This window comes from Adiantum capillus-veneris, chromosome 27 (genome assembly GCF_014529385.1).
Source record: "Adiantum capillus-veneris isolate H3 chromosome 27, ASM1452938v2, whole genome shotgun sequence".
Taxonomy (NCBI): Eukaryota; Viridiplantae; Streptophyta; class Polypodiopsida; order Polypodiales; family Pteridaceae; genus Adiantum; species Adiantum capillus-veneris.
The window spans coordinates 29281084-29300944 of record NC_140957.1 but is presented as its reverse complement, the minus strand read 5'-3'; the positions used below and the strand labels follow the sequence as shown (position 1 = coordinate 29300944).

At 39.9% G+C, this 19861-nt stretch overlaps 1 protein-coding gene across 1 annotated transcript; it reads right to left on the bottom strand.

Moving 5' to 3' along the window:
- Positions 1-14609: 14609 nt before the first annotated feature.
- LOC147421708 (uncharacterized) lies at positions 14610-15134 on the bottom strand. The gene has a single exon (XM_086502962.1). It carries the CDS (start codon positions 15132-15134, stop codon positions 14610-14612), a length of 525 nt encoding a protein of 174 aa, XP_086359088.1.
- Between the last annotated feature and the right edge of the window lie 4727 nt (positions 15135-19861).

Here is a 19861-nt window from a genome sequence, read left to right as displayed (position 1 = left end):
TACCTCTTTTGGTTTGATTTCTAAACCCCTCCAACTTATGAAGTCTTGCAGCAAGGCCTAAGAGACTCTAACTGAGCCTAGCCACTTCTCTACAAGGTAAATTTAACTGTTGATTGGCCCAAACATATCGTGGCTATCTGGCCTTGACTCCTACGGGTGAAACTATTGGCCAACGGTTGTTTCACACTACCCATGCAATGTCCGAGCATTTGTGATTTCAAAAACAGGGTCCCAAAAATCAAATAAAAGTCAAGGGAATAAAACCAACAAATAAAGGTAGTGTTTTTCACAATAATCTCATGTATCCACAAGAAAGACTATCGAGCATGAGAACAAATGACTTAATGGAGTTGAAATTGGCACGTAGAATCACTAAATGGTAGTAGACTTTCGATTTTATCCAATCTTTACACTATTTAACTTTACCTGTACTTTATGGCACAAAGGAACTTCACGAATAAACTAGTGACTATAGTTTATCACTTTAAAACAATTCACAACCTGGAAGCTAGAGTGCTCCTAGGTAGACAATGACACTGTGTTGGCCGCAAAGGTTGGCACCCTTTTTGTTATTTCTTTATTACAATTAAACCTGGAGAAAATTTGTAAACTTTTACGAGTTGTCTCACTTCTATTGGGCTGAAAATTGCCTAGTCTAGCCCAATTTTGGCAGCATAACGATTGTAGAAGACTTCACAGACAAAATCCCCATGTGCTAGATGACTTTCCATGCAAATTAGAGAATTTTTTCAAACCTAGCAAGAAAATATAGCAAGCTGAATTCCCTATTTTCCACCTCTAAAATGCTCCAGAACACATATTCAGCAATACCCTAGCTTCCTCAAAGCTCCTAGGACTTTTAGGCATAAAAAGGGTCAAAACCCTAAACCTGCAAAAAATTACAACATGCTATAATTCTCTGTTTTGGGCTCTGTTTTTTGTGGTGATCGCATCCGTAGCAAGCCCTCAAGTTCCCGCACTTGTAGGACTACTTGCCCTTTGATTTGGATGAGATTTATTGTGAGAAATCTCTCCAAATCAACCTGTACCTGCTTTGGATTAGCAGTTAGTAGCTAATCTAGTACATGTACAAGAGGTTCTTGTTTCAGCAATTTCCCATAAACCCACAGAACTATACATATAGATGAATAGCCCTTGAGTTGAACATCATGATTTCGTATTCATAAGGAGAGAGAGGTGCACGAGATCGGAATCATTGTGCTACATAAGACATAGGAGAAGGCAAGCTTTTGATTAAAGCTGTGATTACCTGCATCAACTACTCACAAACAAAGTAGTCACTTGATGAAGTCAAATCAGCCTCCCTCCCTATTCTACTCAATTTTGGGCACCCTCATCAGTTGATGTGTCTTGCAGATTATCTTGGAGTTGCAAGTGTCCACTTTTCCCTTTTGAGCTATGTTCCTAGTATCCACCAACTTATGAAGTCTTGGCAAGGGGCCTAAATGACTTTAACTCTCTCTCTCTCTCCCCCTGCTCTCTCTCTCTCTCTCTCTCTCTCTCTCTCTCTCTCTCTCTCTCTCTCTCTCTCTCTCTCTCTCTCTCTCTCTCTCATTCATTGTGCCAGGCATCCTGCCTCAGAGATGAGGTGTCAAAGCTGAGCTCTTTCTCTCGTTCTGACAGAGACCTACATATATGGAGAACCAATAGCCAACATTGTTTCCACTAGCTCCAATGTTGGAAATGGAGTTGTACTATGATGTGATGGTAAGCAAATCTTATGTGTAGCCCACCCACTCCAAATGAAGTCATTGGTTTTGTTGGTCACTTCTATAGTTTTATGAGTGAATTTGTTCATAGTATGTGTGTATTACAGCATCAAATGTTGATAGCTATACATTTAAGTGATTTTAAGTAAGCAACATATTATGCACACCTACAGTTCTCAGGAAAAAGCAGAGGAGAGCCACTACAGGCAATGAATTACAACTCCCAAGATCCAGCTCTTTCTGTAATCAAGGAATATGAGAGAGTAAGAAAGAGGAAACAACGGGAGCAGAAACAAATGAAATTTGAGCGACAACATCATGCCTCAACGATGAGGAGACAAAGAAAATCTCCTCCGAGATTGTGAGAGCTTTCAAGAGTAGGACTGAAGGTTTTAGTACAGAAGCAAAGTGGAAAATCTGGAATCATGGTGCTCAACATCCGCATGTTCGGGTGATCCATGATGAGTCTTTCGAGGAGGAGGCTGCTATACAGATCGCAATTGTCTTCAATGTCCGAAGCACACTGGCTACCGTCAAGCAGCCAGGTTCCAATGAGGAGTTGTTTTTGAAGAATGCATCATTGCAGATGATGTTGAATTCAAAGGAAAACATGCCTATTGCAAAAATTTCCAGGGTCCTAAATGTCAATCGTGGCACCTTGCACAAGGGGAGATCATGACAGGCGAAGCTTGATGTTGATGGTCAATTGTTTTCATTGGTTGCATGCCACAAGCAACACCTTCATAGCCCTATCACAGATGAAATTAAGGAATTGGTCTACACATTTTGGAAAGTGGAGACTCACGTTTCACCGAACAAGAAGGATGTTTGTCGAAAGAGGATGGGGAGGAAAAGCTACATAGAAGACCTTGTGCACCTCCTAGATGACGCTCAGGTGACCAATCAAATACTTGTACCATAACTTATGCATTGCATCTCTAGTGCATAGTAAGTTGTATATGCTGATCAATAGCATACTGATCTGTAGACTTTTGCTAGTTAGCATATGGACTGTGCTAGTTAGCATATGGAGTATGCTAGTTAGCATGCCTTGGGTTCTAAATAGCATACAGATCTAGTTGGTTAACACAATATGTATGCTAATTAACATACCTAAATGCTAGTTAACATACCTAGTATGCTAGTTACATACCTAGTATGCTCAATTGCATGATAAGTATGTTGTCTAACAAAAAGTGATTATGCTAGTTAGCATATGGAGTTTGCTAGGTAGCATATGGAGTATGGTAGTTAGCAGGCCTTGAGTTCTAAATAGCATAAAAAGTCAGTTGTTCAACACAAAAGGTATGCAAGTTAACACCACTTATGCTAGTAAACACCTAGTATGCTCACTAGCATGATGGGTATGCTATTTTAGACAAGGGTTATGCTAGTTAGAACTAGCAGCTAGGCTGGGTATGCTAGTTAGCATATGGAGTATGTTGGTTAGCATATGGAGTATGCTAGTTATCATGCCTTGTGTTCTACCTAGCATACAAAGTTAGCTAGTCAGCACAAGATTTATGCTAATTAACATAATTTCTGCTAGTTAACACCTAGTATGCTCAATAGCATGATGGGTGTCCTAATGAGTATGCAAGTTAGCATATGGAGTATGCTAGTTAGCATGCCTTGTGATCTACCTAGCATACAGAGTTACTTGGTAAGCACAATATATATGCTAATTAACACTCTTTATGCTAGTTAACATACGCTGTTGCATGCACATTAGGATGTTGATTGTGCTATTTAACACTATGATTTGTTTTCATGAAAATGCTAGATGTCCTAGTTAGCAATCTAAATATTGATCATCATTTGTATGTTGTAGGTTGAGTTCTTTCATAGATTCAAGGAAAAACATCCGAATTGCAAGATTGGCATGAGAATGTTTGAGAAGTTGAAGCCATTCTTTTGTGGGCAATTGAACGATAGATACACATGTTGTTGCAAATACCATGTGCAAATGTCCTTTTTGAAGGACACACTGAACCACATGCGCTCTCGTGCTTTTGGGCTGCATAGAGCAGGTTGTGACTGTATATGCAATATCTGTGCCCCAGGTGAGAACATTAGCAAGGGTTGCTTGGCTTCACATCACACATTCAAGGTGTCACGCGTATGTGGGAGTCTGTTCTCTGTCCAAAGCCCGTAGATGCAGTTTTCCATAGAAGGGAATACCTGATGGGAGAGTGTTTGACATGTGGAGTGAATAGGTTGGAATTATGCTGCTTGGAGACAACAAAGCCAGGTAATAGTATTAATGTGAAAGTATTTGCATATGTACAAGCTCAAGACAAGCAGGGAAATAGTAACAAAAGAAAATATCTTTTACACAAAGAAATGCAGTGCTGGGAGTTTTTTCAACTCTTGAAGACCAAGTTGGAGCTCTTTATCACTCATAACTATGTGGCTCGATGTCAAGGACAACAATTCAATGATTTCCTTCTTCGGTTTCCGGACGATGTCGTCGTGTCAGCTGTTGATTTTGTACAAGATTATGCCTTCAAGGAAAAAAATGAGATTCAGTCAATTCATTGGCACTCTAGTCAAGTAACCATTTTTGTACACATAATGTAATACCGCAGGGCAAGGGACGTAGTCAAAACCATCCACCTCTTCATATTAGATGACAAGCTGCATGACATGTTCTTTGTGCAACACTGCTTCATGCTACATCATGACTAATTACAACAAGAGGGTGTCACTCCTAAGAAACATTGGGTGTGGTCTGATGGTGCGGCCTTGCAGTTCAAGGGAGCCAAGCCTTTTTACTTTGTTGCAAGGTATGGTGAACTCACAGAGATGGGGATGAGCTGGTTCTTCTTTGGATTAGGCCACGACAAGGGAGAGCATGATGGTGCAAAAGCAGTTGTGAAAAGAACCTTGACCCATGACAACTAAAACCTAATGGATCTATTTTGTGGTGTGCAACTGATGTGGTTTCTTATTGCCAAGCCAACCTGTCACAAGGAGCACCTTCACACTATCCTTCAAAAGAAAGGGAATGTGCTCGTGTGTTCTGGGAGGTTAAAGAGGGGAAAGTGAACAGGGAGGTGAAGTGGAATTGTTCCACTGTGGCAAAAAATCGCTCTCTACATGCTTTTCATGGTCACAAGCCTAGGGATCCAGCTAGCCTTGCAACAAGAGCCTTGGCATGCTTCTGTGATGCATGCATGCACGGAAGATGGAATCGCTGCGTCAATAAAGCTCACATGCAGCCTTGGGATTATCATACTCTACTACCATTACCTGATGAGGCTGTGTCAAATTCCGAGCCAACAAATGAAGCAATCGCCTACGATGGCTTCATGTACGAAGGTCATCATGATGTGTTGAGTAGCGCTCTATGTGCTGGCGACACATTTGTTGTAAATCCAGATGCTTCGACCAACGTTGAGGATGTGGATTTCTACCTGGTCAAGTGTGTTGCAGCAAAGGAGAAGGTGGAGAATGGGTACTTCAATGAGTGGGGCAATGCAATTGATAGAGGCTCATATGTTGTGCAAGGTCTGTATTAAGAGCAATTGGATGCATACACCTTCAAGCTAGACCACAAGGAGTCCATCATCCACGTACTTTCACATCTGGTACGATGTATCAAAATACCCATGGAGCACATCCCAAGGAGATGGTAGGTTTACACAATCAACCCAAAAAGCTATGTAGCAATCTATGATGGCATTCCCTTCAACTTTTAAGTTGTAATCATTGCATCTTCAATATACTTGTTGCTCAAAGATAATGCAGTTTTATAAAAAACTTGGGTATCTTCTGTCTCTTGTGTGCTTTGTGTATACATGGCTTTGGTGTCTATCACCACAGAGGGGTCTAAGTTTAAGAGAGATCATTTGTACAACCTGTCTCATTAAACCTAGAGGATCTAAGCTCATCAAGAAAATGCAAAACTCTAGAGAGGTGATCAAACAAGCCCAAAGTCCGCCTCCTTTGGTGTCTTACAATTTATGCTTTTTACAGCAAGACTCCATATGGTTTGGGCAGGGAGCCCACAAATATAAATGGAAACTGTAAAAGAAGGCACACCCAGCTTATAAGAAAGGCATCAGGTATTGGAAAGATGTGTACAAAAGAAGGGCAGTGGCTTGCACAATATGATAATAAGAAGGTATGCTAATTGTGTTCTGTGGTAATGCTAGTTAGCATAAATGGTATGATAATTAGCATATTGTTTATGCTAGTTAGCATAAACAATGTGCTAATTAGCATACCTTTATTGGTTTTCAAGAAGAAGAGATGGTAGCTTTCTCTATACTGTGTATGCTAATGCTAATTAGCATACTATTTATGTTGATTAGCATAAACTTATATATGCTAGTTAGCATAAACAGTATGCTAATTAGCATAACTTTGTTGGTTTTCAAGGAGAAGAGATGGCAGCTTTCTGTATACTGTGTATGTTGATTAGTATACTATGCTATGACTGGAATGCTAATTAGCATATTGTTTATGTCAACTGGCATAGACATTATGCTAATTAGCATACCCTTGCTGGTTTAGGGGAGAAGAGATGGCAGCTTTCTATATATTGTGTATGCTAATTAGCATACCTTTGCTGGTTTCAAGGAGAAGAGAAGAGATGGCAGTTTTTAGTTCACTGTGTATTCTAATTAGCATATTGTTTATGCCAGTTGGCATAAACAGTATGCTAATTAGCATACCTTTGCTTGTTTTAAGGAGAAGAGATGACAGCTTTCTGTATATTGTGTGTTCTAATTAGCATACTATGATGTGAGTGAAAGTTAGCACAAACAAAAATGCACAGTATGCTAATTAGCACACACTATGTATGCTAATTAGCATACTATTTATGGCAGTTGGCATAAACAATATGATAATAAGCATATCTTTGTTGGTTTCAAGGAAAAGAGATGACAGGTCTCTGCATCTTGTGTATGCTAATTAGCATACTGTTTATTCCAGTTGGCATTCTGTGGGTATGCTAATTAGCATAGTTAACTAGCATAAATAGTATGCTAATTAGCATAGTTTTGCTGGTTTCAAGGAGAAAGGATGGCAGCTTTTTGTATATTGTGTATGCTAATTAGCATACTATACTGAGTGGAAGTTAGGACAAACAAAAATGTACATTATGCCAATTGAAGGTATGCTAATTAGCATACCTTTTTTGTTTTTAAGGAGAAGAGATAACATCTCTCTGTATACTGTGTATGCTAATAAGCATACCATGTATACTAATTAGCATATTGTATGCTGGTTTCAAGAAGGGATGGCAGCTTTCTATATACTGTGTATGCTAATTAGCATACTATGCTCTGAGTGGAAGTTAGCAAAAACAAAAATCCACAGTATGCTAATTGAAGGAATGCTAACTAGCATACCATGTGTGCTAATTAGCATACTATTTATGCCAGTTGGCATAGACAGTATGCTAATTAGCATACCATTGTTGGTTTCAAGGAGAAAACATGGCAGCTTCATGTATACTGTCTATGCTAATTAGCATAATATGGTATGCTATGAGTGGAAGTTAGCACAAACAAAAATGCACAGTATGCTAATTAGAATGTATTTTAATTAGCTACTATGGGTATGCTAATTAGCATACATGGTATGCTTATTAGCATACTGTTTTTGCTAGTTAGCATAAACAGTCTGCTAACTAGCATAAACATTATGCTAATTAGCATACCTTTGTTGATTTCCAACGAGAATGTTTACAAGACAAAAAAGAATGCCAACAGTACACATAGTATTGTCTTCAAAAAAGAATAGTACAAAATTTGATCATTATTATCTAAAGTGAATGTCAGAATAGCTACAAACATTGGAAAGGTAATTTACAAATTTCCCTCATAATGTTACAAAACTGCAGAGAGCCTCCTACTCTCGATAATATCATGGTTTAGGGCGCTTGTACACTCTCTTTTGCCCAATGTTCGTTTGCTTCTTTGTTTGCTGAGCTTTTGGGTCTTGCTCTCTTTCTTCTTCTTGCTGAGCTTTTGGTTCTTCCAACTCTCTTTCTTCTTCTTCTTGTTACTGCTTCTATAATTTATCCCTCTATAGCTTCTCTCTCTCTCATGTCTTTCAGCTTCTTCATCAACCTCCCTTTGTCTCCTACGCAAGGCTTCCTTACGCTGAGCCTCATTGCGCTCTTGCATTTTTTATGCCAGCTTCCTGATCACTTCTTTTGAAAACAAATCTAGTGTAGTATCAAATGCATTTTCAGTAGTATATGTTGAACGATCCTCTGATTGCATCCATAGGAGCAGCCAGCTGCTCAAAGTATCTATCAGAAAGTTTTGTCATTGTTCGTTGGTCTTGTTCTCTATCTTAGGAGTAACAAGCCAACTTCCTTCAGGGTTCTGGCACACTTTGTACATACTATCATCAATAATTAGACTTTTTTGGGGCCCAAAGTTGCAATTCTTCCAAAACAATCTCAAATCCTTCAAGAATACAAGCTTATTATATATCTGCTAAGGCTGGTCACTACAATGATTCTGTGAAAAAACACCTCTCAGCCTAGCCCGTTGCTCTTTGAATAATGTTTCTAATATTGCATTCACTTTGATGCCATGTTGGTGCTCCATATATACACATGGAAAAATCAGAGGCACCAATCCAAAAATTTGTGGTTGTCTCTGCGACAAAATACATACCTCCTACCTTGCACATTGTACTTTATCATTTCCCCTGCATGTTTAGGGGGAATGTCACTGTGCATTGGCTCTACAACTTGAACAAGCACACCATTTAAATCAAGAACCAAAGCGCGCCCCTTGTCTGGTAACGGCTTTGGCACGCATATTGGGTCTGGCAGTGCATACCACTCACCAAAAATAACTTCCCCCGAGGGATGAACGTAATTGAAGTACTCAACAATTTTTGTTAAGCGTTTAAGATAGCTAGACAAGCACTTCTCAATCTCCACTTTTTCTTTTTGTAGCTGTCCCACCTTGGCAATACACCAATTTCGTATGTTTTTGCATGCAATGGCATAATTCAAACATGCAGGGCAACTAACTGCAGTTTCTCTTGCCTTGTGACACAGAAATGGTATCAAATAAATACATCATAAAGGATAAGCAAAAGCTACTGAACTATTGCATAGTAAAATAATATTGAAAAGTGTTTCTCCATTATAAATATCCAAAGAGATACATGCCATAGGGTGTGGAGCTTGCTAACACTACATAACTTGGACACAACAGGAAATAGATTCAGCATAATTTCTTGCAAGCAGGTGAGTGGATGGCTTTCTTTTCACCTCTTCTATGTTTGTTTATGTCATCCAGGGTGCTCAGAGGGGCAGCACATATCTTGTCCCCAGGATCTTCCAGAATCTGTTCCACGCCACCTTTTCTCTTTAATTTCACTTTGTTTACAAAACCCTGTATGGGGTTGTCATCATTGGTCTCTTGCGCATTAAGCAATCCTGAAACCTTGCTCTTGCACACTCCTAATTGTTTCCTCTGAGGACGCTTGTTTGATCATCTGTAGGGGGCTTGGGTTTGGGATGAGTAATCATGACGAAATCTTCTTCATCATCATCTGTCTCTTTACCATCTGTGGCAGCCTCGTGCGTTGTCGTATGCTGTGGCATTACATCTGCCCTTTCATGCTGTCTATCCAGCTCTTCAGATTCATCATTACAGAGCTTCTCTTCTATTTTTTGATTGACAGGTGTCTTGTTAGGTTCGCATCTTGCATCATTAATACCTGTGTATTCCATTCACCCGTTAATTTTCATCGATATCATTATGATTGCTTGTATGCATAGTGTGACAAGTAGCATTCCATGTATGGTAGGCATCTATATCCTATAGACATTCATATTGTCTATGCTAATTATGCTAACTAGTATACAAAGTGTGCTAACCACCATGATCAATATGCTAACTAGCATACAAAATATGCTAACAAGGAAGTGTGAATATAGTGTGTATGCTAACTAGCAAAGAATGTGTGCTAGTTAGCATACATAAAATGTTAGTTAGCAAAATTGTGTGTATGCTAATGGTATGCTTATTACTGATGGTGTGCTAATTAGCATACATGATATGTTAATTAGCATACACATTTGTATGCTAATTAGCATACAATCTATGCTAGCATAGATGGTATGCTAACTAGAAGATAAGTTATGCTAATTAACATAACGTCTCTGCTAATTAGCATACCATCTTTTCTGGTTAGCATATTGTGCATGCTAATTAAAACACACATTATGATAACTAGCAAAGAGGTATGCTATCTAGCATACATATTATGCTAGCTAGCTTAGAATGTATGCTAACTAGCATAGAGGTATGGTAACCGCATTATGCTAGCTAGCAAAGAAGGTATGCTAACTAAAATTTGAATGCTTGTTAGCATGCACCAAATGCTAGCTTATGCTAATTATCATATTTTCTTTCTAGTTATCATACTTGCATGCTAGCCATCATACACAATGTTCTAATTAGCATAAAAAGTATGCTAATTAGCATACCCTGTATGTTAGTTATCACACCTGTTAGCATACTTTTCTTCTAGTTATCATACTTGCATGCTAGCCATCATACCTCACCTTTTCTTCTAGTTCGCATACTTGCATGCTAGCCATCATACACAATGTTCTAACTAGCTTAAAAAGTATGCTAATTAGCATACTCTGTTTGCTAGTTAGCACATTGTGCACTAATTAGCAATATGCTGATTAGCATACTTTGTTTCTAATTGGGAAACTCTCTATGCTAGTTAGCATGCATAGTTTGTTAACTAGCATAGAAGGTATGCTTATTAGCATACACAGTATGCTAACTAGCATACAAAAAATGCCAACTAGTATGCACAATATGTTAGCTAGGATAACTAGCTATGCTAACTAGCATACACAGTATGCTTACCACCATGACAATGTATGCTAGCTATATCTCATAGTATGCTAGCTAGCATAACTAGGTTTGCCAACTACCATACACAATATGCTAGCCACCATACCCACTAAGCTAACTAGCATACCTTCTATGCTAACTAGCATACACAGGGCTAGTGTAGGAATCAAGGCTAGATAATTGTTCCTTAACATTATCTTACTAGAACTCTGTGTGATTGGAGGTCCTTGCCCTGTGACCCTGCCACACCATTCAGTTGGTATCCTCTGCTGGCAAGTGGAAGCTCTACATTCGGTTCCCAGGGAGCATGTAGCAACAAAGCAGATTAGGTGATAGGTATGCTCACATGGAATTTTGACCATTGCACTCATTTTGTGTATTTATAGTAGCAGACCATAGCCAGTACACTCGTTGCTTGTTGTCCCATCGTGTACCCCTCCCATACACTCTGTAAAAGTGTCCATAGCTATCTTGCATAGGGCAGTGGGGATGAAGGAGCCTTGTATCATCCTACTTATCTGCATGAGTAGCTGCAATTGACTATCGCAGGCATGCACTTTCGCTTCCTGCTCCTCCACATTGATCTACAAACCAATCAAAACAGAAGCATGGTAAGTATATAGTATAGTTGTGCACATATTCAAAACATAAGGTTCAATCACAAAAACCATCGGCACTTATACAAAGAGAGGTTATGTCAATATCAACAGCAATGGGGGTGTCCTCACTGTGAGGAAACCCCAAACCATCCAATGTCTCTTTTAGTGTATTGATCTTTACCTTGAGCTCTATTTCTCTCCTTACATCCACACTATCAGTGAGGCCTAAACACCACAATTCATTCTCAGCATCATGAAGCTTCTGTCTCATAGCAAGTACTATAGGGCTGACCATATCATGGCTTGCTTTCAGAACCCTCGCAACTTCAAGCTCCTGACCCGCATTCTTGAGCTGCTGTTTAGCATCCTCAATCGATTTCTGAGATGGTCACTTGCACTCATGATGTGTTGCAAATCAGAGAGCCCAAAATATGACATGCTTGTTGTCACTTTGTGAGAGTTGTTAATAGAGAGGGGTGTTGCCATGGTAGGAAAAAAAACATTCGGAGCTACTTGGCCAACGCAATCGTCCTTTGTTTCCATGGAGCCCTCTGTTTTTTGACTTGAGGGGTGGGTATTATGGACCTTCCACTTTTCAACATGGGCATCATAGTATCCTTTTTCTCGAAGGTTCTACAAATGTTGGACAGAAAACTTAGCCCAGTTGAACTCCATGATTGAGCCACTTGCAATTGCCACTGGACTGAATTTTTTCACAAAACCCTTTGCAAAAGCCGAATTAATTTCCATGTTGGTGGGGGCCTTCTTGTACACCCTATAGTGCAGCTGAAGTACTTGGCCATACATGTCGCTATGAATGCTACTGCATTTGAAGTGATATTTGTTGTGATCCTTCACCTCTCTAAAGACACTCCCACTTCACCAATTTGGGGTCGACACCATCCATGAAGAGGCCATGGACAACATTAAACTCTTCTGTTATTCGACAAAACTTTTCCTGTAGTGGGATGTTCAGCTTGGGAGCTTTCCATTGGCCTGCACACCACATAGGATTATAAGATTAAAACCTTACAGAACCCCACTAGAATAGGGTTGTCAAGTAATTTCTGTTGGGGTCAGCCCAACTTGGGCAGACACATGTGTGTGAACACCTTGTAAATGCCTTTATAAGGCTTATGATAACCTAATGAAATCTCTCTTTCATTTGTACAGATCCTGTGTCTTCTCCTCTCCTATCCTCTCCTCTCTTGTGTGCTCTCACTTCTCCTCGCCATGTCTGTGCGCGACTCCGTTCGCTTCCGCGCGTGCTCAACAATTTCTACATAGGCAATTGTGCGGGCTCTCCTTAGATGCAATCATCTAAGCATGCACCTTGAATGCCTAAGGCAATGCACAAGCACCTTATTAGTGTGAGAGAATCCACAACAAGATTGTAGCCAGGGGCTACTGCAAAAACAAGCATATAAGCTGAATGCATAGTCCTCTGTGTTGATTGCAGCATATGCTTAGCAACACAATTTTCTCATGGGTGAGAGGATTCACTAACAGATTAGTATTTGGGGACTGCTAAAGAAATGTGTCATGCTTTGCTTGATTTACAACTTCCAAATGTAGCCCCCTCATTGAAGAGAGAGAGAGAGAGAGAGAGAGAGAGAGAGAGAGAGTACCTGAGTCCTAGTTAAGGCTAAAGCCAATTCACTGAAAGGAATAGAAATTTTTCCAGCTGGACTGGCAAGTTCCGGGCCCTTTCCTTTATCAGTATGAACTTCCACTAATCAACAGTGGTCCTCTCAGGCTGGTCTTTTCCAGCAATGGTGTTTGCTGGAATATGTTCTTGTTGCTGGCGGTCCCAACAGTAATCTTTCCTAGAGGCTGTTCTTCAGGTGTTGCTGAAGCCTGGCCGACTAAATTCTGGCCTGCTGAAGATTTTTCAATAGGCAAAGATTTAACCTGACTTTATAGTTGCTTTAAGAAAGCACTGCTTTTAGCCAGTGTAACCTTCGGTTTCTTTGAACTATTGGCTTCCACCTGTGTGGCCTACCTCTTTTGTCCTATTAGATCCAACTGAGTGCCTGGAGTTTCTTCATCCAAAGATAAGTCAACATTGTTAGTCGCTGGGATGGGTATCTGACTCCAAGCCATCTGTACCTGGTAATGAGCATCTGGAGAAGTTTCCCAGTAAAGAAGTTGCCAGACATATCGAGCTTTGAAAACATTCTGAGATTTCAACTTGGCAGTCTGCTGAAGCACATTGTGAGATAGTATCTGACATAAATTGATTGGAGTTGTAGCATCTAATCTTTTGGCAAGCAACATAGCAAACAACTTTTCTGACACATATGTGGGGTTATTTTTCAAACTAACAGCTTCAACCACAAACCAATAGGCAGCGGGCCCGGGGCGGTCACTTTTTAGAATGTGTATGATATCACGTGAGTTAACTGGAGAGGATTATTAAAAGACCAAAATGTATAAAAATGTATACATACAGAGGGGGGTGGGGGTTTTTTAAATAGTCTCACAGTGTAAGTATAGTATGTATATTGGGGTATTATTAATTACCTCTTGAACGCACGTGATATAGGGGTCTTTTGATAAGTGACTACCCCGGGGTAGTGGGAACTTCCAGACCTGCTATACTAGAACCCCTTCTGCACTAGCCTTGCATTTTTTCTCTGCTGCTTCATCTTCCTTAAGACCTGCACTTATTTGTTTTGCAGTTGATGTGGCTGGCTTTGGCTCATTTGGCATTTTGAAGGCATAAGCAATGCTGTCAGGAGTGGATGACACTTTCATACCATTTACTACAACACTGTCTTCATCGACATTGAAGGAACCAAGAACTTGCTTGATTATAGCTATGTCAAAATCTAATCTTGTGGCTTGTACTACTACATGCACATCCCACAGTCAGAGCAGCACTTCTGCTTGCTCAGTAAACACATACCGATGTATCTTGCTATGGGGAATAAGTGGTAGAGAAGCTTTAATAGAGGTCATGAGAGCCGAAGTTTTGTCTACAGTATCCTGCATCTTTTCCGACATTTTTCTTCTACCCATGCACTGTGAAGACGATAAGTCTGTAGAGGAAGAAGACTTACTTGGATAGTCAAAGCCGTAACCAGATGTGTCTGGTAAGGATAGACAGTGATTGACAGATGCTTTGGACGAGGATGTTTGTGGTTGTAGTGAAGAAGCCTTAGAGCTTGGTGATGGTAAATGTGTAACAGCAGGTAGGAATCGCGCAGGAGATTTATGAGGAAGAATGCCTACTCACCTTACTGTTATACGCATTCGTGCCATAAAATCTCCACTACTTACCATTCCTAGACTTTTGTGCACCACCAACGACGTGGCATACATGCATTGGCTAATACTCCCCATATTCCTTAGAATGATTATTACAGGCAGTCCAGCCACTGGCCCTTTTCTCCATAAAAACTGATGCAGGCTCTGACACTTTACTGATTTGCTACTGACATGGTTTTGTCGTGCTGAAACTTTTCTGACCCTTTGACTAGCTCTGGTACTGGTTGTACATGAAAAAGGTTTAGAATAGCTGACTCTGAATTTTCCAGGACATCAGTTCCCAGAATGCCAGTATCTTCTTCCCTAAAAGTCTCTTTTTCATTCGAATAATATAGCTTGATCTTGGCCCCATTATAAACACCTGGCAACATTAATCCATATAAATCTTTCAACCTTACTGTGCCATTTGAAAACACCCAATCAACTTCATATGGACCAACCCAAGCTATCTTTAATTTCGGCTTTTTGGGACCCAGTTTGGATTGATAAAGTAGCATTAGGTCTCCAGGCTTTTGGAACTCCCTTACTTTGATCCTTTTGTCATGCCAGTACTTTCTTATTTTCTGAACAATTTCCTGTTCCAGCATAGCACGTTGTTGTAACTTATCCAACTGCATCAACTCCTCCAGTCTATTTTTCAAGTTATGATTGAAATCCAATCCATATTCCACCGCCATCCTAAGACTGGGAACCACAAATTCTATTGGCACGATAGCTTCAATCCCATACACCATTTTGAAAGGTGTCATTCCCGTAGTGAGTTTGTAAGCTGTCCCGATAGGCCCATAAAGCAGTTTGGAGCTTCAGATCCCATTGGTGTGGCTCCTTCTGCACAATTTTGGTAAGAATGGTCTTGAAGGTTTTATTATTACTCTTTGCTTGCCCATTGCACCTGGGATAATATGGCATTGATTTCCGGTGCTTTTGACTGAGAGAATTTCCATCAGAATATCCATAGTATCATTAATAAAGTGTGTCCCTTGATCAGACACAATCTCCACAGGACATCCATATCGGCAGATAATATTTTCAAATAGGAATACAGCAGTGGACTTCGTGTTGTTTTCTGGAAGAGCCTTAGCTTGGTGACATAACATGTGGCCATCAATATATATCGGTTCTTCCTTGGAGTAATTTTCTTGAATGGACCCATGAAATCCAGACCCCATTTCATAAATACTCCTAATGGTTGAACTGGAGTAAGAGGAGTCATATCTGCTGCTATTGGTCGGACCATCCTTTGGCATATATCACATGTTTTGCAAAAGATTTTAACATCAGATGTTAGAGTTTGCCACCACAATCTAGCCTGCAAAATCTTCTTGTAAGTAAGATCAGTGAAGAAATGTCCTCCAGAATCCCCATCATGTGCCTCAGAAATAACTTGCATTTTGTCTTCCATAGGCACACACCTTCGAAGAACCCCATCTACTCCCAATCGATAGAGTAATCCACCTATGATGGTGAACTTCAAACTCTTAACAATCAAAGCCTTCTTCTGATTTTGAGTCCAGTTTTTTGGGAATCCTCCTTTAGAAAGGAACTAATATACTTCATACCATTCTTGATCTGTGTTTTCCTCAGCTGTTATTTGGAATAGCTCTGCATCCACTGGCTCATCTCTCAAGGACTTATCAGAGTACCCTTCAGTGCTTCTGGAAAGGAAATTAGCGCCACAATGTGATTTACCGGGCTTATGAAAAATACAAAACTCAAATTCCATCAAGAACATCATCCATCGGATCAGCCTTCCTTGGATAATGACTTTGTTAATTAGAAACAGTAATGCCTGATGATCCACATAAAACTGAAATAGCTTGCCAAGCAAATAGTGTTGAAATTTAGTAGCACTTAAAACCATTCCTAAGGCGTCTCTCTCTGTAGTGTTATATCCTTGTTCAGCCTAGCTGAATCTCCGACTTTCAAAATACATTGGGTAATCATTCCTTCCTTCGGGTTGAGCCAATATTGCTCTCGTTGCCAGTCCTAAAGCATCAACATACACATGAAAAATAACATCCCAATCCTGCTGTCGAAGAACTGGCTAACTGATAATGGCATTCTTCAAATCTTGAAAACTCTCCTCACATTCAGCAGTCCAACTAAACTTGTTGTTCTTCTTTGTGAGCTCATACAAAGGCAATGTCTTGGAAGCCAACATATGCACAAATCTTCTATAGAAATTGATATGTCCCAAGAAAGAACTTAACTCTGATACAGTGCATGGTGCCTTAGCTTGTTGGACACACTTGATCTTGTCGTTGGCCATCTCTATGCCATTACTGGACACTATGTATCCCAATAGTTGTCCTTTCCAAACCAAGAAAACAGATTTGAACGGTTTCAGACAAATCCGCTTTTCCTTGCAGCACTGGAAAACCATTTCCAAAAAGAGCAAATGCTTCTCCCCGGCAAGAAATCGGTGGAGAAATTCACTGAATATTTCCATCATACATCTTTGGAAGGTCGCTAATTGCCTAGTTAACTCCTTAATTTTCTCAACATAACTTCTCACTGACAATTTTCCTTGTTTAATCTTATCTAGCTCACAGAGGATGTCCTCATCTCCCCTGTTGTCTGAATATTCCAGTCTGAAAGCCTTGAGCAATTTGTTGTATGATTTGAGTTGGCAAGTTGGGTAATGGTAGTACCATTTTCTCGCTGTATCCTTTAGTGTTTGTTCTCCCCAGTCATCTTCATCAATATTCTTCAACTCAGCATACTATTCAAAAGCTTGGATATGAACATCTGGATCATCTTTCTTCCCTCCTTTGAACACTAGAAAAGAGACTTTCAATGAAGAGGTATAATCATGGCGGTCAGCATTGTCTCTGCCTCTTTTGACCTTGGGAACTTGGCTGCATCGTGAAGACTTTTTGTAATGGTCTGTATCAGCATCCCAGTCAATTTCTTCTTCAGTCTCAGTTTCTATCTCTTCTCTGGCTTTTCTACTGGAACTGTGACGACTACCCTTGCTGCCTTTGGCCCCATCATCCCTACGTGTAAACCAAGAACTCATGGCCTTGAGTTCTTCCCGCTCAGCCCTTCCCCTCCTGAACTGACTGGAGTCCTGAGAAACCTTGGCCTCATCATCATGATTGTGCTCCTCCTGAGCCTCAGTCTCAGTCACCGGGTCCTTCTGAGGATCAGACTCTCTTTCTGATTCCTCAAGAATAGGGTTGACGCGGTTGGAATCAGTGCCTAACCGTGTGGATGGTTTACGACCACGACTGGTTTTGGGCGCCATCAGTACAACCGAAGATTCTAACTGGGATAAGAGTTTTCTGGTCAAAGAGCAAACAGCTCTAACCACCGTGATTGCCAAAATGGAATTGGAGCTGGTCTCTTCAGATAGCTGATTCCAGTGTTAGAATCTAAAGTTGTTGGTATGTCGTCAGTTCAGTTAGTGAAACTGGAATAGAGAACTGAGACTGGACTGAAATAGTTATCTGAACTGAAATAGTACACTGAGATGAGAGACATGCTGAACGACTGGAAAAGTATTTGCAAATTCAGATTAATACTTTGAGGACAATCAGTACAGTGTGTAATGGGTTTGAACTCAAATGATTACAATAGTAATGATTACAGAGTGAAGCTAGAGGTGAAAAGCTCTTAACTTGAGAATGCTTGGAAAGCTAAAGTCGAAAGATAAACAGCTAATCCAAGAACTAAGATTAAGAAGCAAGAAGCCCAATCACAATGTAATGGGTCCTATTTATAGCTCCCAAGAGTTACTGTAGTAACTACCCATGGTAATTACTAACGTGTGACTGATCCATTGTTCGGCCTTCCAAGAGACGGTTCCCGCCTACTGAAACAGCCTTCGCCTTCTATAAGGACACATTTAGACTATAAATCAAAGGAGTATGAAAATTCACCCTTTCTACTTCTCCTCTAAGGCATATTTCAATTCGTGTCACATCTAAGAAAAGAATTTTCAATGTTATATCATATCACATGAAAGGAAAAGGTTAGTCCAATCAACAAAAGAATGATAAATTTTCAAATGCTTGCTTAAACTTAGTCTTGTTTTAGAAAGCCAAGGAGAGGATGTAAGGTGGAGCACTTGATCTTTGAAGTATTTGAGAAGATACCTTTGGAGGAAAGTTTCTAGAAAGGTGCATAGCAAAGGGATCCCTAAGCTCACATTTTTTGGATGACAAGAACTTCTACAAAAAGGATGTAGACCAATTGGTGGTGCAAAATGGATTGAATCTAAATGAAAGGCTATTGGTTAATAGAGTCTCATAAGTTTTGTGTAATGGTCCATGTGTATGCTAGCTTCATGTAAATTTATATCTTATACATTCTCACACAACCATTTGCTCCATGCATGTCCACCTTGAAAATTCATGGGCACCCTCAGCTCAACAAATCTCCTCCATTTCCCTTGCCTTCAATGCCAAAGCCAAACCAATCTTTTCTGTTGCTTTTGCAAAAAACAAAGTACAATACTTTGATCTCGCTTTGTTTGGAATGTTGAAACTCCTTTCTCTTTGGAAAATGTGATGGATCTATTAGAGCTTTGTTGGACATTTGTGTACACATTATTAATCAAGGAAAAATCAGAACCATTGGCAGATGGGGCCTTTAGGGTGCTTGTGATGTCCATCAACCAAGGGAGTTGGAGCTCCCATGCTAGAGTCCACAATAAAGTGACCATATTATCCTTTGCTTTGCTACCATGGGGTAGCTTTCTTGTCTTCTCTTATTTGTGGGTGACCTATCTTATACACAGTTTATTTTTCATCAACCTTTAGCGATAAAATTACTCCTTTCGTGCATTAAGTTGTTATATACATTGATTGCCTTTGTTGGCCACCTCTTCCATCAGAAAGTTCCTTGTTGCCAATTAAAGGTGTAGCATGGGGCTCTTTTGTACACTCATTGAATGTTTTCAAGATCACAAATATTTGGTTTAGCAAGCCTTTCCAACAATTAACCCTCTTCTACTTATGTATCTCTTGGAAGGAAGCGACTCTACTTCATGGTGTAGTGAATCATGCTTTGTTTCTAGTGGAATGGGCAAGTTTTCTCCTATCCATCCATCACATATCACTTGTGACCATTAAAAACATGTCATACTACTTTCTAATTGATTGATATTTGTCCACAATGAAGCAAAAAATATTTACCTCTTGTACCAAATCTTGGACATCACTTCGTTCAGACACTCTTAGAATAAGCATTTTGATTCCATGTTTTCCTCCTCCATGATTCAATACTTATTGGTGTACTAGGCCATGCTCTATTTCTATGGGAATGGGCAAGATTTCTCATGTTTGTCCATCACATAGCACTTGTGACCATTAAAAACATGTCATATTTCATTCCACTTTCTTGAGGTTTGGCCAACATGAAGCCAGTACCCAATCTTGGACCAATTCATTCAAAAAATCCT

Coding starts and splice junctions, on each gene's coding strand:
- LOC147421708 (XM_086502962.1), bottom strand. CDS start 15,134: ATGGCGGTGGAATATGGATTGGATTTCAATCATAACTTGAAAAATAGA.